This window comes from Haemaphysalis longicornis, unplaced genomic scaffold (genome assembly GCF_048455015.1).
Source record: "Haemaphysalis longicornis isolate Haplotype H1 unplaced genomic scaffold, Haemaphysalis longicornis Haplotype H1 scaffold_9, whole genome shotgun sequence".
Lineage (NCBI taxonomy): Eukaryota > Metazoa > Arthropoda > Arachnida > Ixodida > Ixodidae > Haemaphysalis > Haemaphysalis longicornis.
The window spans coordinates 41,705,846-41,729,273 of NW_027526460.1; the positions used below are offsets into that span (position 1 = coordinate 41,705,846).

Genomic DNA, 23,428 nt, shown 5'->3' on the forward strand with positions numbered 1-23,428 from the left:
CGCAATTAAGCTTTCTATCTCAGAGAGGATTGTAGGGTCCCAATTTAATTTGCTCGAAATGAGCCTACAATAAAAGTAACTGCACGAGTACCGCACCTAATCTTACAGCATGTACTTCGCACAAAATTTAGTAAACCACGCGTGTTGCGAATGAACTCTGCGGCCTTAACCTGGATGACTTATTTCATGTCCTCTCGAACACTTGTGGGAGAACACTTTTAACTCAACGAAGTTGCGCGTATCGCAGGAGTGGAACTACCCAGCGAAAAAGTTTCTAGAGCTACGGAAAGCGAAGCTCCGGTGGGAAGAGAAACAAAGAAACGCGAAAAGGGAAAGAAGAACACAAAGAAAACGGAAAAGGAAGGTGATTCAATATTCCACGCTTGGGACAAAGCCAAGACAATCCATCATTCGAGCGATCGCCCAAGGATCGCGATACCGTGCTAGAAGCGCGCAAAAGCAAGGGCGCAGAGACCGAGGGAAACCGAGGCAGAGGAGCGGGCAGAGATCGAGAAAGACTCGTGGGGAAGCAAACTCACAGGGGGAGCGCAGGAAAGAAGAGGATAAAAGAAGCAGCAGAGAGTGGCAACATAGAGGAGTCGAGCACAAAAGAATAAACGAGGGAGAGAGAAAGAGAGAGAGAAAAAAGAAGCTCATCGCAGTGGACGAATGTAGGGGAATACCGCGAAGGCTGGGAAAAGTGAAGACAAAGAGAATCGTACGAGCCCATAACGCGAGCGATGGAGGGTTGGAATAGAACGAGAGCACAGAAAAAAATATATCGAGAAATGGAAAGAAGGTGGAGAGGAGAGGGGTGTGCGGCGAAGGGGGGGGTGAGCAGTAGACCGAGAGAGGGTGAGAGTAGAGCGAAGAGCGCGCGGGAACGCGCGTAGCGCGCCTGGCGCCGCCTTCGACGCAGCGCTACGACGTCACGATTGGTGATTTCCGGGGCCCGTAGCCCGAGCCCGGATTCGTCCGCGCCTTGGAAACCGGAAATGGGCGGGGCCTGTGCGTTGTCGCTGTCGACGACCGGGACGCAACGGGTCGCTTATATATACTATACTTTTTTTTCAGTCACTCACTTTTTGTGCGTGCATTCATATTGGTTTTCTTTTTTTTATTACTAACGGGGGCACGAGCTGAGCGATGTGACGCGCGTTATCGTTCTGTTTTTGCCAGGACGCTCGACGGCGCTGGAGAAGGTCCCGCCGCTCATGATCCGGCGTCAGAGAGCGTGGCGGGCGTTAGACCTTTGGTCTCTGAACGAAACCCTCCATCGTTATCTCTCTCTTTTTTTTACTCTATTCACCCTCTTCTTGTATTCTTTTTATTCTTGCGCGATGTAGCGTGTATTTTGTGCGACACTGCTACACCGAATCGAACGGAGCGAAAAGGCTGACTTCTCGGCACACAAGCCGACTGGCTGATAACTCATGGAAAAGTTCGGTTTCCAAGTCGCTCTCGCCTTCCCTTACGGTTCCGAAGTAAGGCATGTTCAAAGCGACTACACAGTCCATTTTAGTACACAAAGTAGTTCTGGAAAAAACTACAGTATTTGAAAATCGCTCTTTGTAAAGAGCATAAGTTTGATAAAGCCCAAAATTCAGCGTAAACGACTTTTGAGATGCAATAAGATAGACTTCCACTTCCTGCGAGAAATATTTTACTTATCAAGCTTTCTGCTCAGGGCAAAATTATGACTGGAGTAGAGCGCTTCGGGTTCTGAATTATCACTTCTCTTAGGCAAGTATGCGACTTCACTCGACTTGCAGCACAGCGCCAAACTACGAGTGCAGCCACCGACGTGAGAGTATAAAGTTGGCGCGGAAGCTCCACCAATCATGGAAAGAAAAAGCCCCCCCCCCCCCCCCCCCCTTCCACCCCGGCCGCCAAGATTATCAGAAAAACCAGGAGTTCTACATATAAGGAATGTCTGAATTTCGTTTCCCGATGTATCAACACTTTCCCGGCAGAATTTACGTGGCCCATTACTACTGAGTCAAATGAAAGGTAATTTCGGTATATGGCGAAGTTTAATATATCTCAGTTTTATTCATACCTGAATAGAATGCGTGTCAGCATAGGCTCAGCATAAAATACTTAAAGTTTGAAGCTCAAACGGCCCCTGTCAATCGTCTTACTGCCGGTAAAATCAGTTGAGCTTCCGTAATTGCGCAGTGGGGCACTGCCCTGACTATTTCGGTGAAGAGCAGCCGAGTTTGATCAGCGACCATAGGACATTCCTCCATAATTTTTTGCTCTGGAAACACAGGGTAACATTGAGTTAAAACCGGAGGTTAATCAATAGAGGCACGCTTACACACCCACTATGCAAATACATACGGGCGTAGCACTCCTCCTCATTATTTATAATGTACAAGTTCTTCGTTCTAAGTTTAAGAAAACCACAATTCGACGGAAAGGACACTTTATGGCTATTCCAGTATTACGCGAGAATTATGTTGGAGAAATTGAGAGACAGAGAGAAATGAAAACAAAGAAAAATATATAGAGAAAAGAGCGATAGTTTCCACTTCTACCGTGAGATGACCCCTAAACGCATCATCCTTCGAGGCCGTTGAAAAGCATGCCGGGCAGTTTGGAGAGCTTCCAAAAGGAGGTCAACAAGCGAGCAGCGGTTCGCGCGGGCGAAAAAACAAGAGCAGAAAATCAATCAGCGCATTCACGCGTTCATGTTGCAGCGCGAGGGGCCATCAAGAGCTTTGTGCGATGGCCATAAGGGGGACGTTCTTCCCTCCGCGATGGTGGTGCTAAACATCGCCGAATTATGCACATACGAAATGAGCACAAAAACGACGAACGAGCTATAATGGCCAACGGTCCGCCGGGCACTTTCGCTTTTATGGTGCGCGAAGCACGCCGCGGCGCCAATTACTTTGCTACTACAGGCCGTTTTTCCGAGCGGTGTGTGTATACACGCACAGGGCGCCGGGACGGGACGGAACGGGAACGAGAGTGCTCCTAAGGAGTTTCCAATGGCTGGAGCAATAACGGGTGAATTTGATGGGTAATGCGTTTGGTAGTGAAAAGGAGATACGTCGCCAGCTTTTAAGATCTATTAGCAACGCCTGGGTTGCGATTGGGCTTTTCTTATTCTTCGTTCATATGTAAGTTTGCTTGTGGTAATCGTTTTACTTGTCGTGAGATAAAAACTTTATGCGGTCTTCGCGTTCATGGCGAAACAGTGTCACAGTACCGCCCGCGCCTGTATAGGGGAAGAGTTTACAAAACAACCTACTGCGCTAAAGTTTAGTTGGAAACTGCTCTACTAACTACGGTACAACCGGCCACGCATAAACCAGTTATGAACCTATACAAGCGTAACTTTCTGGGCCCTTCTGTCGATTGAACATTGTTTACAAGAGTGAATAAACTTCAGATGATGTAAGTCCTCTGCATAGTGGGTTTATCTGACGTTGCAGTATGTGCCATACTAGACAAAAAATGAATCAATCATTGGCAAAAAAACTAGGGTGTCCTACACATAAGCTATATATACTTGCAGGAAACATTAGGCATGAAATGGCTTTAGCAGTTCCCAACTCACCTTTCACCTTCGGGCGTCTGTGCGTGCGAGCGTGTAATCTTGGACGCAGATCTGAAAAATAAAATGGATTTGACAGTTTGTAGATTCTGCTGAATGCCCGGGCCCACTGCATTTGTAGCACGATCCATAAAACTGCGCTTACATTTTCTTTGCTCCCAAAGGGTATTCGTCAGCAATGGGGTAATTAGCCAAAACATGCACCCTAACATAGTAGGTTGTAATTGCAAGCTGGAAATTTTATAAAAAAAGTAATAATCTACATTTTCGTAGTTAAAAAGCATATGTTGTTGACGCGTCAAGTAAAACTACTGAAACGAAGAAAATAGAGTCACAAAAATTGACAGCGCAGATAGGTACGATTCAGTAAAGGTTGTCACTTTCATATAGATGACCTGATGTGTGCTTGCTACAGAAAATAACTTCGCCTTGTTAGATCGCTATTATCTCACCTCTTTTTTTAGAGAACAAGATAGAATATTAATCAATTCGCTATTTCATTACATCTGAGGCTTAAGGTCAGCAGGACAAACAGCTCGAGCACTCTGACTCGATAGAAATGGTGGCTTTCCAGTATGCTTGAGCTACGACAAAAAAAAAAATATACTACGCCACACTCGTTTTGTTGCAATAGCTGTCTAGAGCCCGTATGGGAAAAAATAGTGTGTAAACATCATCTTTGTTTGGCCTCAATTTTGTTTGGCCTCAAATACGTAAATATTTATTTCTGAATAGCAAATAAACGAGCCAATGAAAAATGACCTTTGTGCCTATCGTGTGTGACGACAACAATATAATGCATAAATGAAGTTTCACGTAAAAGTTAGAGCACTCAATCTGATTTTCTTTTTTTTTTTCCTTTTTTCTTTTGCAAATGCAGGGAATACAGCCGCAATGACTTGGTAAGAAGTATGGCAATTCGATCGCATTTGGAACCATTGCACATTGAAAGCCTTTCAACAATTCAAAAGAGTGCTTAAATTACAAAGCTTCGAAACTCTGTTACAGAAGGCTCGCGAATAATGCCCCTCATGGTTTAGCGTACTCTCTGTCCGATAGCTGAAAGTATGAATGCAGGCTTTAGCGAAAGCTTTTAAGGTTCTAAGTAAGCTTCACGTTTCAGTAAGTGATGTGGAAAATAACCATAAGTTAAAGCTCATTGATAAGCTACGAAGACAACAGCTTGCAGGATTCACTGGAGTATAGCAGACATAAGCATTCCATAATTCGCGACCCTACGCTTTAATGCTGATAAAGCACACAGTCAACTTACGAAGGAATTTTGCCTGCAGGAGAAATTCTTCACGTACGTAAACCGTACGAGCGCATGCTTGTGCTTTCCACGTTGAGCTGGCTGGCTTTAACAAAGCTTTTAAGAAATGTAAACGATTATGGATACAGGAAGAGAAACGCATATTAGCTCTTTTACATGAAAACATGGAAAGTAAACTCTGCCTGCAAGACAACAATAACAAAAAGAGGTTACAAGTTTGAACCCACTCCTGGGGGTATTTCAGCTCACAGAGGGGAAAAAGGGAACGCATAGGAAAATCGGGAAGTCTGACAATATCAGGGCGATAGTGGGCAAAAATATTGAAACTTTTAATTTATGCGAGCGACGACGCATTTGGAGTCAGAAGGTTGTAAAATTCTGCCCGTTTTTTACTCTGAGCCGAGGCCACTGGACACGCGCGCGGTGTGTTCATGTGCGTGCGTGTGCGTGTGCGCTCGTGTGGGACCAATAACTGTTTGTGTCCGTAGTAGCTGACACTCAACAAGCATTAGCTCGTAGCCACCCAAGCAAAAATGTTTCCATCCGTACGTGCGTAAGGCCCGGCATACCCATCACCGTATTGACCCGCACCTTACTACAATGAGAGGCAGAATTGGGAGTGCCATCACTATCCCGCTTCCAATAACAAACATCGGTGGATCACCGCACTAATAGGGATGTTCCACCGAATCTCTGATCCGAACCGGGATCACGACATGATCACGGCCGGGATGTTGGATCACGACGTTTGTCCCGACGGTATGATCGGGGCGTCGCCTTGCTCGTCATTGAAGACGATGCTGAGGGATGAGAGACAGCGCTGGATAAGTGTAAACTTTACTAGAGTGACACGACGATGGCCCTTCATACCCTTCGCCTCGTCAGGGACACTGAGATCCCCTTCCTTGAAATGGGGATCGGGAGGATTCCTGGTTATTATATGTCATCAGCTCATCACGTGAGGGACATGTAGATGAAGAGGATGATGATAATGTGTGTGTATGCTTGTGCTCTTGAAGCACCCGTTAGCCACTATCGCATACGATGTTACTACGATTCCTTAGCAAGAGGAATTAAGCCTGAATTTTTTCTCTCCCGAATTCTTCAATATAATGGTCGAACGCTTACATTACCTGAGCAGTGCCATTGCGGTTTATGAAACAACTTGATTCTAAAATATGAAATATTGCGACCGAACTTTTTGTACCTCAAAGCAAGGCCCCCGAAAAACAAATAATTCGAGACGGAACAAAAACAGACTACGAACAATAAGCGCTGTGAACCCCCCAGTTATGCGTAAGCTCAAGTTCTGAATAAGAGGTAACTCAAACAGCTCATTTCAGCAAAAGGCCACCAGTGAGGTAGCTTACGCCGATACAATAATACACAGTGTCTTTGTCCTCTGCTATTAAGGTTCAATGACTGGTGTGTAGACTCGAAGTGCATTCCAAAGTGCCGTGTTCGTTTTCGTGCTCCTTTTATGAACAGGTCCACTGACCCTGGTAGGGTTTTGGGTCGGAGCGTGTGCCCGTTACCCAACGGTTTTTTATTTTGTTGAGCGCATGTTCATTCATTTCCAGAAAGCGGAAATGACGCTCACACCGGAAGTTAGCTCATGCTTCGCACCCCCGTTGATTGCAGCGAAGCGTAGCGGCGCGGTTCGACGAACGACCCGGCTCTTTGAAACAGCGCGCACAACTCCCGTCAGCCCCACCTCCTCTGCCTTCTACGGTTGCTATATAAGGGTAACCGTTGAACACACACAGTTCTCCGGGCCCTTCCTTGCCGCACGCGCACGCAGAGTTTCAATGTTTGACTTTGATGAAGTTCAATCTGAGAACAAATACCAGAGTGCATTTTAAAGAGCCCAATGGGAACGGATATTGAAGAAGCCCCCGATCGGAACGCTCAGCGGGTCGGCACGCGTACAACTGTTTGCAGGAACGAAGAAGTGTGTTGACACGCGATTTTACGCCGTAGGTAACAGGAGCGGCGTCGCCTGGTTTCCATTCGGCCCTCCTAAGGCCACACATAAAACAAAGGGAAGCGCGTGCGCGTCTCTTGGACGTAACGGAGATGGAGCTGAGGGTTCAGCACGCTCTGGCTCTGACTAACATGTCTTTCCGTCTGCACACAGTCAGACGAGTAAAGGCGAAGAAAGCAAGATAATCCAACCTGCAACACGAATCTAGCTATAAAAAGGTCTTGCCTCCACATTAAAGTGCTTCTTGAAGATTTTTTGTTTTTAGTTTAACAGTCTCCTAAAAGTGAGTATTGTTTCATTTCAGGAGTGCAACCTCGGCCCGACAAGCTCAAGCAAAGAGAAATAAAACGTATGCAGACATTCGAATCATTGTCAGTATAGCTCACACCAGCACACTATAACGCACCCAGCTTCGACCAGCCATATATGGCTGCTCGAGTTGGTGTGAGCTATCGAAGTGGGACAACAACGCGCACTCACCATGAAGTAGCCCTAATGCTCCGTCTCATCAGGGAGGATATAACTGCTATTTTGTTTGGGAGCAAGGGGACGAGTCAGCCAACTGCATATGACATCGGAGAGAGCATGAACAGTTACTTCCTCGACTGCGCAAAGTAAGTGATTCGAGGGCAACACAGTTGTTGTAATCCTTATTGTGCTTCCGCTGAATTTCAGAGTGCATACTTTAAGCAAAAAAATGTGGTTGATCCCTCTTTCATTGAAATCGGTAAAAAACGAAAGTGAATTGTGCCTTCACAGGAGCATTTGAATGTTTATTATGGATCGATATGAGCTTGCACATCGCTATTTATATTTCGTCGGTATGGCACTGTTAGCCGCATCAACATTAGACACTGGATTACATGCGCCGGAGCATTGCGTAAATCCGAATGAAACCCCAGGCTCTCGAAAACCGTGCGAACGAAACCGAACAGGTTATCAGCGAATCGTTTGGTGCAGTCACGGTCCGCTACAGCGAAAGGAGCATGATTTGGGGGCCGGCAGTAGTCTTGTGGGTGTGCTTTGAGAGCGACGTCTTGCTGGCGAGCGACGTCCTGCTGGTGGGTCGCTTCGGCAAAGGTGCGACCACATTGGTCCTGCTCCGTGGCGTGTACGCCAGACGCTTGCGTTGCGACGAGGTCAGCTTGTGGAACGCGGCGGCGGAGTTTCACTAACTGAGCGGCGTTCCACATAGGCGGCGGACGGATAAACACAGCAGCTTCCGCTGCTTTTTGCTGCCCTATCAAGGCGTAAACTATCGGCGCCTATTAGCGTCACGACGCACTACTTTGCTTCCATTCTCCTAGACGGCAGCACCATCTGAATGGAGAAGTTAGAGAGAAGGACATAAGGCGCGTTCGTGCAGCTATCCGGGCAGCGTATAGGCGTTTCCTAGTCAGTACGGCCAGCCGTCACCTGAGCTTGTTTATTGGGGTTGCATCACAGCATAAATGTACCTAAAGCATACAAAACCACCATAACTGAAATAAATACCAGCCAGAACAGACCTGCAATGGTGTAAAACCAGGGTGTAAAAAATATTCAACAGGAATAGCCGAAACCGACCGAAAAGGAGAAAATCCGCAAAAACGTACAAGAAGCAGTAGCTGAAACTGACCAAAAGGCAACGAAAATAACCGAAATCCCATTTGTAATGCATAAAGATGTCATAAATAGATTATATTGTGATAACAAATGTTAATATTTAAATATGGCAAACCCTTGAAAATGAAAAATAAAAGCGGTAACGGGATTTGAACCCGGGTTAGGATGTTTGCTTCGCTGGAGCGGAACTACTATACGCTACGAGACCAAACGTTTCTGAGGGATTAAATTGACGGCCACATGCACGTGGACATAGTTTCAAACATGCCCCTAGATGGCGCCATGCGTCGCTTGGCTGCGCTGACTAGGAAACGCCTATAAGCAGAGCTGAGGGACAGTTAAACTGGATATTTGAAGAGTAAGCAGATAAAAATTTTAACATTCCTTCCAAAAGAAAATTGAGAGCAACGCCAAAGCTAAAAGTGCGCTTAACCTTCGCTTAAAATGCGCCCAATCAATCGTGAAGCCTTCAAAGACCCGAATCGCAAACGAAGACGAATCCATGCGATGATTTTTCGCTCAGTAAGTAAACGCATCTGCGAACGATCTAAACGTATACCGATACGCGCTTTTGAGGTAAATGTATACTATTGTAGTCCTCCTGCGTGATTGATGCGTGTATTGTCTTATCTAGAACCGTTCCTTTTTCGAGATTTTCAAGTAAGCGTTTGGATACAAAGGAATTCCGGTTTTACGCACGTGCCGTGTGTCCAGACATTTTGCCATAGCTTTTCGGTCGACCAACCGGTCCATGGGGAAATGCACTAGTTTTATGACAGAACGCCTGCGGTCCCATTACGGAAGCTCTCACTGTTTTAAAGGTTTCAAAGGTTTATTGAATTAAAACAATTTTTTTCACATGCATGCGTATATAATGACGAGAGTCCCAAAGCCATAAGGCTCAGCTATTTAAAAATAGTTCGACAGTAAAGCAGCACATCCACTCTCGAAACCACAAACAGCGCTGAAAACTCGCTGAACAAACTAGCTACATGACAACAAGCACTCAACCCCATTTGGGTTGCGAACGTTTTTCGTTCATCGTTATTCTTATTTTTTCCCACAGGTCGCTAATTAAACCCGCTGCAGGCGTTGCCTGCCGCAACCGTCTGGACACCTGCAGGTGGTTTAGAAGGAAATGACACCTCGGCTCCGCCGTGGTGGGGGCCCAAACGAACGTATGTTTTGTCGGCGTGATGACAGCAATTAGGATGGGCATTTAGCCTAAATTAGCCGGGATAAGAAGAGAAAAAAAGGAACGACAAACAGATGTCCGTGAGTCGAATGCAACGAGGCTCTCCGTGGGCGCGGCGATGTTTTTTTAACGTCTTTTTACAGACTCGTCTCTACAACTGTAGGCAGCTGCAGTTTAGAGAACAGTGATTCACGCCAGTGTAAACGTTCATACGCGCTCTTTTAATGCGTCGCGCGTGCCGAGGTTTCTCAGGCTCGGATTTTTGTCGCGGTGGTAGGGCTCATGGTTCTTAAGAATGCCGGTCACGTACGAACGCGAACATGCGGCGAGTCTCCGACCGCTGGACGTTGGATTGCGCAAACGAAGGAAGCAATTTGGACTGTGCTAGTTTGGTCGCATATAAAGTAAACCTTGTCGGGGAATCATACTTATTACGAATTGATAATGGCACGTGTCTCGTGAACTAAGCCTTGCTCGTATTCGGACATCTTTAAAACCGGGTACTTCTAACAATTAGTCATCCGCGATGAAGCCCAAATCATCCAGCTTAGTCCGCCTTGCACGTTAATTTCTTACTTCGGCGTAGGAAGTGAAGTGATCTCCTAAATATTTAATTAAAAAAAATAAAGAAAGAAGGAAGGAATGCATTGTATCTCACAGCCTGGAAAGGCAGTAATGGCAATGGGGAAATTAAGATTTCATGGCTACTTTACCTTTTAAGGGGCCATGAAGACAAAATACAAGTTTGTTTTATTTGATAAATTTGGTGTTTTATAGGGCCCTAAGCGCTTGTTCGGCAGCAAACGATGCTTTATTCACTGAGAAATTACATACTTTAAGTCAAAATTTCAATTCTCCCGCTAAATCGTGTTTGGTGATGTCAATGATGACATAATAAGAGCAGGGCCTTAAAACTAAATACAGCCTGCTGACCAGCGCTCTACCATCTCAAAGGCGCCCGTCTGAGTATCTTGTTTATTGCCCACTTTCATAGATGGCGCTGCGAAAATGCCGAAGTGCCAGTGTTCGCACTTTGCTTCTGGCCGAACTTATACACTTGCAGTATGTTTATTACGGTTCATATTAATCGTTTCCTAAAACTTAAGCTATGACTCGACAAACAGGGCCACGTAAGCGACCGTGCCACTTGTGTCAGTTTATCAGTGTTGTTTCAGACAAGTCCACCGCGTCCAACGGCTGTGTTTGCGGTGTCAGAAGGCAAACTGCAGCTGCATCAACTGCTTCGGTGTTTATGTGTTCGTTCGTAACTTTAATTGTTCACCCCACAATTGCCACTCCTATAAAAAGAATGTGCCCTACATTTAAGCACGAAATAGCTAGTTCGGCAAAATAAGCCCTGCCTAATTTGCGTTTGCTTTTGCCGGCCTCACCCAATAGCACAGCAGGGCTTATGACACCATAGGTTCTGTTGCGAAAAATGAGCTAGCGTGTCGAATGGCCATTCCCTTTTTTCCTAATTATGTAGCTTATTTGAGCGAAGCTTACGTTAAAAGTGGTGTCAGTATGATTCTGACGAGGCGGTATGATTCTAACGAGGCAATCTTTCGGATGAACCAAACTTGTGTTTTGTCTGCATGGCCCCTTTAAGGGCGATGTACAATAAAAACATACTTTTTTTCTCTGTCAAATGATTCCATGCAATGCCCTGTGATGAGCTGCGTGCGAGATTTGTCCAAGACGAAGGTATTTTTGCTATGTGGCGTTGAAGAAGCGAATCGCGTGTAGTTCAATTCGCCCAGTAGAATTTTCGTGTAAGCGAATAAAACATACAAGGCTCTTTCAATGCGAACCATTCGTTGTCTAGTTTACCCCTTTGGCGGTATCAAGGTGGCTCGGCTGCACGCCCCTCATGCTTATGCCGCGTAGCTTCGACGCCGAGCCATGTACTATACTCGGGTAAAGTTAAGAACAGCAATAGGTCATGTAGTATCACTCCGCCGAAGCGACGGACCCAGATGTCAACGCGCGCGCGCGTTTTGAAACGAGATCCCGCCTAATGCGTAACATCGTCTTTTTTTTACACTTAGTTTTTTTTTGTCGTTGCTGCAGGAATTTATAAGCAGATTAAGTGCGAGAACTCCCGGAAGCGACTCTTGTCACGTTCAAAATGCTCGCAGTAAGGCACTTTTTGCGCCGCGCAGAGTAACAGCCGGCGGAAGGGATGAGGCGCAGGGGCAACTTCCGTTGTCGTTCAACTACCGATTCACCTGTAAAGGGTGCACCCCAGCAGAAGGAGGGTTATGGTGGCAAAGCAAACGTAAGCATTGATGCTAAGCACATTCGCATCACTCGCACTACTCGTGCTCGGAGTTTTCAGCGATTCTTACCTGTGGGTGCGTGTCAGGCAACAGCGAGTTATGCTCCTAAGCCAGAAATTGTTTCGTATTTAAATATTTAAGAACATTCTTGAGATATTCTTTCTGCCTGTAAGTTCTTTGTAAGCTTTTAGTGTCGGAGTTTAATAAGCTGGCAAAATATGGAGTTTCCACTCTATGGGGGTGCAGAAAACTTCAATGTCAGCTAAATAGATAGCGGAATTGATTGATTGATTGATTGATTGATTGATTGATTGATTGATTGATTGATTGATTGATTGATTGATTGATTGATTGATTGATTGATTGATTGATTGATTGATTGATAAATCGAGCGAACGAGTGAGTGACGGTAAGTGAGTGAATGAGTGAGTGAGCGAGTGAGCGAGGGTGTGAGTGAGTTAGTAAGTGAGTGAGTGAGTGAATGAGTGAGTGAGGAAGTGAGGGAGGGAGTTAGTGAGGTGGAGCGACAGTGAGTGAGCGATTCAACGGCGAGTCAAGCCATTATTGGAGCAAAGGTCGTCGTACACGAAGCTGGCTGGAATTTAAACAGACTCCCGAAAGGTTCGTCTGAACAATCTGTCTGTTAAAGAGTAACATTATCGTCGGGGCGAGGAAAGCAACCAAGGGGTACGCATAGCTTTTACGAAAAGACTTCGACGATCTGACGCAGCCTTCTTTGCCCTCTCTGGCTGTGGGTGGCATTCACGGAATGCTTACTACTGCTTCAGCGGAATTGCAACAAGTGTGGCGTACGGCGGCACACCAGGGGACATACGGCAACTTTACGTGTGTTTCCAAGTTATTCATCTGTGCAATCTATACTCTAGGCGGCCGTTCTCTGAGGAGAACATCGTACATCAGAGGCTCTGTCATCAGCCCACAAAACTACAAAGACGCTCATACGCCACCCGCGAACGACGAACTTGTACAAAGGGCTTTATAAAGCACGAAAAGCTCCAGTTACACTTACTGAACTCCAACTTCTGGTGCCTTGACGCTTTACAGACCCCTGTATACTTCATTTCCTACCTTTCATCTTGCTTTCTCTGATTTCCCCCTTTTGCACGTCATTTCCTTTCCTTTGAGTGCAGGATAGCATACCACGCCTGGTTAAATTATTAACATTTCTGCCTTTTTAGAACGTCCTCCTCCTCTTCCTCCTCCTCCACGTTAAACATTGCTACAGCCGTGCACTGCTTTCCTCGACAGCTGTTCTTTACGCATCGACGCTGCCTCGCTCGCCTGAGTCAAACGTGTACGCCCGTTATAACCAGAGCCGCCTAAGCCAACGAACAAGCATGGAAAAATCCCTAGAAATGGGCTATGTGTCTGCATTGACTCCATGTCCCCCGCTTGCATTGGCTGTCCTAGTATCCTTTTCTCGTTCTTGCTTTTCTCTATTTCCAATCCCCTGTGTCCTCCTTCCTTTTTCGCGCTTTTATTCGCGTGAACAATAGCTCCAGGGCCAGAAGATTAGCAGCTAATCGGGGTGGCACGGCGAACCCGCCACGCTACTTGCCCCTCATGCATTCCCTATACTCTTTATTCATTTATCGCGCTTTTCTTTTTGGTATACGCGCATACGGACGTATATAAACTCGCGCGCTCAGCTCACCTCCGCGGTCATAATCCCCACGCCGGAACACGGGCAGCGAGCGCCGCGCGCGACGCGACGCTGTCAGTCACCGCAAGCGCGCATACGCGCGCGCCAGCTAATACACAACTGCACGGCTCGTTTCGGGAATTATGGTTTCCCAAACTTTTCCCCGGACGCATTTGCATACCGGTCACGTGCCGCCAAGGCTCGCGCACAGTTCCGCGGGATGTTTTCTGAATTCTTTTTATCTGTGTTATTTTTGTCTTCTGGGTTCGCAGCATTGGGAGTGCGCATGCGTAAGGCCTCTGCTTCCTGTGAGATGCATGATCGAGACTGTATATACGCAGCAATGGTGGCGTCTGGGAGTCATGCAGGCTGGGATACAAAATCGGGATACGACAAAAAACGTGCAACACGCACGCACGCACGTACGCACGCGCACACGCACAAGCGCTCAAACGCAAACACGGACACGGACACGCGCGCGCCCACGCACACGCACACACACGCACACAAAACGGTATCTGAAAAAGTTTCCGAAAAATGACGGCGTCATGACGCCGTCATTTTTCGAAAACTTTCTTACCTTTTCGAAACCTTCCTTACCTTTTTCAAAAACTTTCTTTACTTTTCGAAAACTTTCTTACCTTTCGTCCCAGTCCTTGTTTGCTGCAGCAAACAAGGACTGGGACGAAAGGTAACAAAGGGCACGCGCGCAGATAACTAGCAACTTTAATTATGCTTCGCTGTCTAGATTGTAGACTACACTCAGCCCGTCATTTCCTCCCACACCTACTAGTCGCCAGCAGGGCTTACTGTAAAACAGATGCAATGCCTACGATTTAAACCAGATTTCAAGCGCCGAATGAAAGTTTAGGGGCAAACGCATTGACAAGTTTTTTTTTTTTTCTCGACAAATCCTTCGAAGTACGGTACACGCCAGTAACAATTCTTACACGCGTCCGGTTCTGGGAGACTGATTTTGACACGCGTACGATTCTCTGCAGCACCCACGCTCTCGCACCCAGCTCTCCGCTACCCTACTCTGCGCTCTTGTCACGTCGCAAAGCGCTAACAGCAGGAAGAGGGCGCGAGCGGCACGGAGGTGAACGGAGCGTAGTGTCTCCGCCATTCCGTGTTTTTAACCACCCCCGGCTTACAATGCCCCGCAGCCTTAATCCGACACTCGCACAAAGCCGCTATAAACGCTTAACAAAGGCGACCACGCGCTGACGTGTGTACAGCGTGTACACCCGCGTGTACTGCGGGGCTTTCGAACTCTGGTCAGCTGCTTTTGAGAAGCGGAACTTATATCCCCGCGAGAGAATGGCCGCGTAGATGCGGCAGGCTTTGAGCAGATTACGACGACGCCGAAGGTGTACAGGGGCGTTGAGAAGAACATAACGTGCTTACACGGCCGAAGCGTGCCGCATGGGCAGGATGTAAGCTCGATATAGCGTTATGCGCGTTATAACGAAACGCCATCCATCGTGCAGGGCTCAGCGCTGCAGGTTCGGGCCACCATATGACAGGCTGCTGGCTGTGACAGGGTGGAGGGGGAGGAGAGGGGGGGGGGGTCAGTTAGCTCTCGCGTTGTGGGAGGCGAAGCCACGTGGCAAGGGGTGCAACATTAGGGCTGAATGTGGACTGAAAAGCATAAGCGACTGAGCATGTACAAAACGCGGGTCATAATCGTCTCTTCTCATACAAGTATATATTAACATTCGCAACGAACATAGCGTAGCAGGCGGGGCCATCCGATTTTATTAGTGTTTGACGAGGCTGCTGTCCACGATCTTGGCTGTGAGCGGCTGTCTTTGGCAAATCGAGGAGGCCAGCTTTTGTTGTTGACCATTCTTAGCCATGGCAATTAAATCAAATCAAGAGAACCTAACATGAGCAGAAGGCTCGACGCCGCAGTTGTGCCAGAGATTCCTTAATTAAGCGTGTAATAAACTGATTATCAGGTTTTAAGAGACCTAAAGTAGTGTGATTATAAGGCGATAGACGCAGTAGCACTTAACAAGAAAAATGGGATTTTATTTTTAATCAACCATTTGAAACTTTGAATATGTATATGCTTGAAAGCTGCACAGTTCAAAAAAGAAGGGATAGGTAGGGTTGATTCTTGTTATTGCCGCTTTTCTTGTGGGCAAGCACTGACAGCATCTAACTACGCAAATATTTTTGCTGAATAACGCAAGAGCCAACTATATAGCCTGCTCTCGCAAGTAGCTCGGCACCGCGTCGCCAGCCATCAACGCATGCGATGGTCGGCCGCAATAAAATTTCAGGAGCAAACGTCCTGTCGCGGCGGGAACAAATTGGCGTTCAGTGAAACCGAACACGACCGCCATTCTCCAAAGCCACCCCCGCGTGCACAGACAGCCGACGCCGGGGCGGGTAAGTGTAGGGTGACGCGTCGTCCAGGAACGCTGGGACAAACTGGGCAACCCTTTGTCGAGACAGCTCGCCGCCTCCTGCGGCTCAGTGCTCCAAGAGCCAGCTGTCAGTGAGCAAATGAGTAAGTGAGCAGACACTCAAATTTCTACTGAAGTTCTTACACGTTAAACAAACATAGCATTGCAGTAGAGCACCGTTGTAACGTATGTCCCCGTTTAGCCATAGTTCTGCTCTAAGATGAAATCTCGCAGAATACCCGAGGCAACAATCCAAACTTTGTTTTAGTCCTTGAGCCATACAGTAACACAATGTATGCGTATACTATGTCATTCCCCCATCCGAACAAAGCCCACACTAATGCGTACCGGCTTGACGACTAGCGAGGGCACCACAGCGGGAATGCGACCACCCACCTCACCAAATTAATTAATGGCAGGCCGCATGAATGCTGCGAGATGAATAGCGTTTACAATTACTAGTTTACGAAAACTACCCGGTACAAACTTAGCAATGAAAATGTGTTAGCAGAGAAAACCATGATATATCTCTAGAAATTTTGGTATACGAGACAGATGGCTCCTCAGTATGATGAATGAATCCAAGATCATGATTTGGGACGCAGGACCCTCACGAGAGCGTTTACTAAATAATCATGAATACCCTCACATTTAGCCACCAATATCAGAATACAAATACAGAGCGCGTTAAAGGTTTCACAGATTTTCTTTACAAACCTACGCCTACAGTGTAGGCGGGCGCAGCAAACGCACTGTAGCACTGTACAGATTGAGGCGATTGGGCGCCAAAATTCAATCGATAGTCTTTCCAAGCCGTCGAAACCTGTTATAGTAAACACGGGTGCCACAGCAGTTTCGCTGTATAGGGATCGGTCGAGATGCGCTACAGAGTGGAAGAATTGGGAGGCAAAAGAGCTGAATGTTTTTTTTTTAATTTTTTTATTTCATTTTTACAGTGTACTGCGATCGCGTCGATATGTGCATCGATACGAAAAACGTTTGCAAGAGGAGTGACAAATTTTGCGCGGCTTTCCACGGTTGGACGTAAGAAACAACATACGTGCCCCTTAGCCCACACACACTGTTTGGTTGTTTTTTTTTTTCAGCTCCAACCCCCTTCCCCCCTCCCCTCTCTCTACCCCAGCACCTCAAGCCACCATATTTTAAATTTTGTTTTTAATTCTTTGGCGCAACGCCGCACACGGGCTCCGGAAAGACCACAGTGCCAACGTCGCATGAAATTGGACATATGTCGGGAGAACAGAGGCTAAAGGAGAGGGGGAGATCTGGGCGGGTCGCGTGTATGCGGCCGGGCACGATTTCGTTTCTTTCCGTGTCGCCGCCTCTTCTTTTATAAATGGCCACCGCCGTTCGCGCACGTGATGTCTAGCCTGGAGAGAAAGATACACCGCCGACCCCCCCGCCACCGACAAAACCAAAACAAACTGCGCACAAGCCGCCGAGCGCAGGCAGTAAAATGCGCGTTTGAAAAGAAATGGATGAATCGTCGCGGGGTGTGAAACAGGACCCGGGATGATGGGAGAGGCGAGTTGGGGAAGGAGGGGTGCACAGGAGGGTGCTGGTCGCGCACCCGACATCACGCTAGGGTTTGGGCTCGGGTTCGAAAGAGATACGAACTCTAAGCACCTCGGAAGAAGCCTTGGGAACGTCGTTGTTTATACGAAGATGAAACAATAAAAAGCGCCGGACACCCACTTATACAATCTCGGCGGCAACGCCTGAAATGTTTCTATTCCAGGCAGTTACAGGATGGATTTTGAGAATGAAGTTTTTCTAGTTATAGCGACGCGTAGGACATTGTCTACACCTTTAATAGGCGCAGCCTTGTGATGCGTACGCCGATTTGGTTTCCCTCTCTCATGGGCATCACCCTTTTCGTACCCTAAACTGGGAGTAGCAAGAGGCTAACGGAAGCGATGAGTAGATAAGTATCCCAATTATGCTGTGCATGTATCTTGTAGTTGGTTACGAGTGCGAGCGCAAAAGCAATAAAAAAAATGTCAATAACAGCAAATACGCAAGGAAGCGGAAATAGCGGGTTGAACGCAATACAAATCCAGAGGGCGACAGGTTTATCAATAGGTTTATCAATATAGTATGTGGACCGTTCTTGCGCTCGTGGAACGTTGGCGTTGGGTATTGGTGAGTTCAACAAATAAGTGACTACAAGAGCTGATTCCACAAACCTTGCAAATTCATTGCACTGAAGTATCCGCCTAACGTAACCTAACCATTATCAATGGAGGCCTTCTATCACGCATTTTAATGCGAAAAAAGGGTTAAGGAAACTTAGGTGAATACAAATTTCCACGCACATTGTGGGAATAATCAAGCGTGAAGCTTATACTGTCGATGCTGCATATATCGAACCCAGATATATCAAATATTGCATTTATCGAACAGCCCAAACATCCCCTTGGAAATCCTATGCAAAAGAAAATATTTTGTATATCAAATTATCGATATATCGAACTATTTTGCGATCCCCCTGGAGTTCGATATATCCGTGATCGGCTGTAGCAGTGTTTTCAACACGCACCAAAATGGCCTCAAAACGCCCTTCTGCCAAGCAAAAAAAAAGAATGACATGAAAGGTTTCCGTACACTAATATTTTAACGCTTCATAATAACTCGCAAGGATGTGCACGCACTCTCATCGCTGCAAACAGGCTTCGGGATAGTGCACCACCCTGCGGAATGCCAGCCGTGGTGCGCAGCTCACGCGGCCCACAATGGTAGAGCGCGCGGCACGATAGAAATTGAACTCGACACCTCCCTCGCCTATACGATTCTGAGCTGTCATTGTGGGTCGGGCCGCCGCCGATGGCCCCCCGCCGCCTGCACCACGGCCACCGCCGCCTCATGCACGAGCAGGAGCGATGACAAAGAGCGCGTGGCTGTCCGCATGCGAGAACCCGAGACCCTCGCGGGATGATGCAGAGGGTTCGGATGGGACGGGGGAGGGGGGACGAAGAAATAAGCTCAAAAAGAAGGAAAGTAAATAAAGTAAATACAAAGTAAGCCAGCACGCGGAGGAGCGAGCAAAGGACGGTGGTTATTCCCCAACGTGACGAACTTGGCTCCGGCTCCTGTGCGAACCATCGCTTCGGGTTCGGACACATGCCTCCTGTTCAAAGCCGCGTGGCCAATGATGCCAACCCGATTGCAGCGCTCTTAGTGCATTCATTTGTTTTGGGATATCTACGAAAGCATAAAAAAAGCAGGTGTGTGTGTTTGTGTGTGTGTGTGTGTGGGAGGGGGGGGGGGTCATTTTTTGTAAGCTTCACTTAACCAATCGGAACTGACTCCTTCTATAGGCATCATATAGTATACGAAGGATTTGTGAAGCCCAAGTCAAAGCAACTTAGAGAGGAAATTTCGAGAGTTAATTTAGTTTCATGCGCGATTATGCGCAAAAGGCTGTGGTTGACTTCTATTTTCCTTCATCTGGGATACTAAAAATGCAAAAATTTGGCCCTACGATATCCCTAAAGCTTACGTTAGAAAGTTTATTAGAAAACGGAATGCTTGCATAACTCATACAGGCCGGACGTACGTTATACCGTTTGAGTATTTATTCGCTTTCCTTATGTCTTCATGAAAGAACTTCCAGTTCTGAAGAAAAGTAGGAAAAAATAATTGTCATGGCTATAACCGAAAACTCAGAACACTGCATGTGATGTTACCCTAATTTCGGGCGTATAACCCGCACCAAAAATGCCGAAATTTCAGTGGCAAAGTAGGGATGCGGATAATACGGTTTTTTTTTCTTTTATGCAGCTTCACGGCGACGCGCGTTGTGTCGCCGTGAAGCTCCTACGCAGTAACACTGACTAAACCTTCCATGGCAGCGATTGCGCGAAACATACTAGAACAAGGAAGAAAAAACACGGACGAGCACACTCTAACAACTGAATTTTATTAGTGCATTGGGACTTTCGCCTTGCAGTCAGTGTGTTCTACTTGCGAAATATACGCTTTTTCTTCTGTCTACATAGTATTGGTGTGTTGCTTGAGCAGTAGCTTTGGTGCAATCTTTCTGCATCAAATGTGCGGGCAATGCGCGAAAATTCTTTTTCTTTTTCGGCGGTCTGATAGTGGGGGTGCGGATTATATGCAGGGGCGGGTTATACGCGCGAAAATACGGTACCTTACTGTTACCCCATGCTTAACGGAATTGGAAGAAAGGTAGAAAACAGGAAGAAAAGTCAATGGTGGGGTAGTTCGAGAAATGCGGGAACATTAGTGGATAAAGAACAGGTGATAAGAGGTGTTTGAAACATGAAATCATTGGCGAAAGCTTTCGCCCAGCAGAGGCAGCTCTGCTCCCACTGCTGCTGTTCCAGTGATGATAATGACAACGATGACTACAATGAAGAGTTAATAACGGGCAGGGGGGGCGGCTCGAAGTTTTTCTCTCTGCCCGTGCTACTTAACTGGATCTTCTTTCCCAGTTTGATACTAGTCCCGAACGGAGAGCTGGGAAAGGTAATATATGCCCTTCAGGGCTGTTTTCCCGAAAGTAGTTTGATACTAATTCACGAAGAAAAAAACGTAGGGCCAGCGGAATAGGCCAGCTAGCATCCAAGTGCTGCATTTTGTGGGGATCCTGACGCCCAAGCCATTGCGCGATCACTGGGTTTGTGGCGTCGCGCGGCGCCTTTCCCCTCTCTCCCCGAAAATTCCGGCTCGTCTTGGCGCCACTGCGTAGAGCCGAGCCGTCTCTCAAACTCTTGCGTGAGGTGAAGCCTGCAGAGACCGTTGCGGCGATAAAACACTGTCACGCAGCGGGCGCTCCGCCCTGGTAGCGGAGCTAACCTCACCTCATTGGTCCGTTTGAACGAGGCCCGAACCCGACTCTCGCCGGGAGGCGAACGCGCGCCCTGCGCGGGGGTCCGTTCGGGGAGACGCTTCCAGGACGCCGAAGGCGTTGGCCGAAGGTATGTGACGCTTTCTTTACCAGCCGGCTGCCACTCTGTGGCGCCGGCGAAAGCCCACCAGCCCTTCCGGCTGCGGCCCGTGCCTAAGGCTGCTCCTGTTGTCCCTACGCTTGCATATAGTAAGGCCGTACCTACCACTCGACGAACACGCCGTGCGGTACGCGCCTGTGAGCGAATGGGCCCCGTCTCCCTCGCTGCTGCGAGCCGATCCGGCCAGCACGGCGATGCGCGCGCGCACAACGTGCGAGCACCCCGGAATTTGCCCTGACAGAAGAGCCCACTGGCTCTGCGCCGACGAAACGTGCGCACTTGCGCGTGGCGCCCCATCGCCCCTTTCACCTAACGGGAAGTACGTACCTGTACTGTAAATTGTGTAATTGGGACTGTAAAATATGTGACTAGAATGTTAGTATAAAATAAACGTCTTCCCTCCGTACCCTGGGCATATTCCTTTGTCGCCCCTTTCTCCACCTGCCCAACAGAGGCGGTGTTGATTTGGCGCGACGGCGTTTCAGTATCGTGAGCGGGCTCAACTAGCTCGAACCCGCGGTGGTTCCTCGCAGTGTGCATGAATGCCTGCCTTGTGCAAGGCTAGCGTTATGCATATTGTGAGGTAGAGAGACCACAATTTGCTGGTACTTTGTATTGCGCACAGACAAAGAAATGCTTCAACAGGGAAAAAAAAGAGATTGAATTAAGCAAACACTCATGAACTGAATTCAAAATAAAGTGCCACGAAAAAGCGCACGAGCAGGCAAAGAGAAGGCGCACGGGTCACGCGAATCCAGCTGGCAGTGAAAAAAGGAACGACGGGAAAGCAGAACGAAAGAATAAAAAAAGCGAGACAAAGCTTCCTTCTGTGTCGCCCGTATAGCCCATATATCACTCTCCTTAAAGGTCGTGCCGAGCCCTCCCACCGAGCGTCTATTCTGGAGCGTGAAACGAGAGGCGGCAATCACGCTTCTCAAATTTGACTTTCCCACTGGGCTCCACCACTGCGCGAGCGGGCACAAAAGAAACGGGCGCACAATGGGAAGGGGAGGTGTGTACAAGGAGGCCACAATGGACGCGGACCTTATAGAAGGCTGACTAAGCCACGCTTTAGCGAAACCGACACACGCGGACCTTCTTACTCGTCGTGCGCTCGCGGGAGAACGTATACCGCCGGCACGGAGTAAATCGTGCCAGTCAAAACACGCCGATGACACATGCGAATATTCTATTGCCGACGAGGGACGTCAATTTGTCGACGGCTTCGAGCTGTTGGTCGACTAATCGTGCGCTTGAAATGAGGGACGTGGGAAAACGGATGCCCAATGGTTGATTGTGAAATTGAGTACTCCCTTTGGGAACATCTCGTTCGTATTCAAAACTTTTTTTTTAATTGCGTTAGTATGCCATTTGGTATAAAGTCCTAAAGGTACAAGTTGCCACCCGTTTCCCAAGGGAAGTCCAGACGACAGCGGTGGTGGGGCCCCCAAAGCCATCGCTGGACATTGAAGGTTCTCCCAGGATGCTGGCCTGTGCCGCGAAGGTGTCCGAATCTCGCTTCACTCAGGGAAGGGCACGTCCGTAACAGGTGGTTGGTGTCAGCGTCTTCGGCAGGAGCCGTACAGAAGGGGCAGTTGTTGGTGAACGGGGCATGGTATTGCGGGGGCCACGCCCGGGTTACCGCAGGAAAGAGTGCCACCCCAACTCGAAGTCTACGCAGCAGGACCTCCTCCGAGCGAGCGAGCCCAGTGGGAAGGTCTGTTCCACACGGTGGGATGAGAGCGCGTGTGGCGCGATGCAGATCTTCCTTTAGTTGGACAAATTGTTCTTGTGGGTCAGTTGTCAGCAAGGGCAGCGGTCGTGAAAACGACGTAAGGTGACGAAAACTATCCGCCGGAATATGAGTGGTGAGAGCATGACGCCGGATCCACGACGTAGATGGCAAGGGTAGGAGATAGGTTTGAAAACAAAGATGAATAAAAAGATCAGAATTCTGCGTCATTCTCATTGTGACCGCATCTTCGCAGCTGCCCTCTTCAAACTCTTTGTCAGACTCACTATCACATTCGCCTTTCACCCCGTAACAACCATCGCTCAGTTTTTTGTTCGACTTCCCGTTATTTTAGGCTTGTTGTGTTGGTTAACTTAATGATTCAAAAATAGTGCCAAAGTAGGAGGGATAACAATGGAAAAGCATGGTGCTCTGGCTTTTTCATTGTGGTCCCACGTCTCATCAGCCGCAATTCTCATCGTCAAGTTCCTCGTTGAGCTCCTAACCCCGCTTCCCCTCCCACTCACCGTCGCAGTCTTTGTCACGTTCTTCGTTGCGTCGTTACTTCGTACACTCACAAACAACACCGTCCATACATGCCTCGCGCCTTTTCTGATCCGACAATTCTTCGCCATTATGATGGATATAATCGTTGACCCTCTCGTCACATCCCGCTGTTCGCCGTTTCGTCATCCTCATTCTTTCATAATGCCTGACTCCGCGTCTC

The 23,428-nt window shown here is 47.8% G+C and overlaps 1 protein-coding gene across 1 annotated transcript in view; it reads right to left on the reverse strand.

The window, feature by feature from the left end:
- LOC144153157 (uncharacterized) overlaps positions 1-23,428 on the reverse strand; it is a 183,413-nt gene that overhangs the window by 79,091 nt on the left and 80,894 nt on the right. Inside the window, exon 4 of the mRNA XM_077684807.1 lies at positions 3,576-3,619. Coding sequence (XP_077540933.1) covers positions 3,576-3,619 — 44 coding nt within the window. The remainder of the gene's footprint in view (positions 1-3,575; positions 3,620-23,428) is intronic.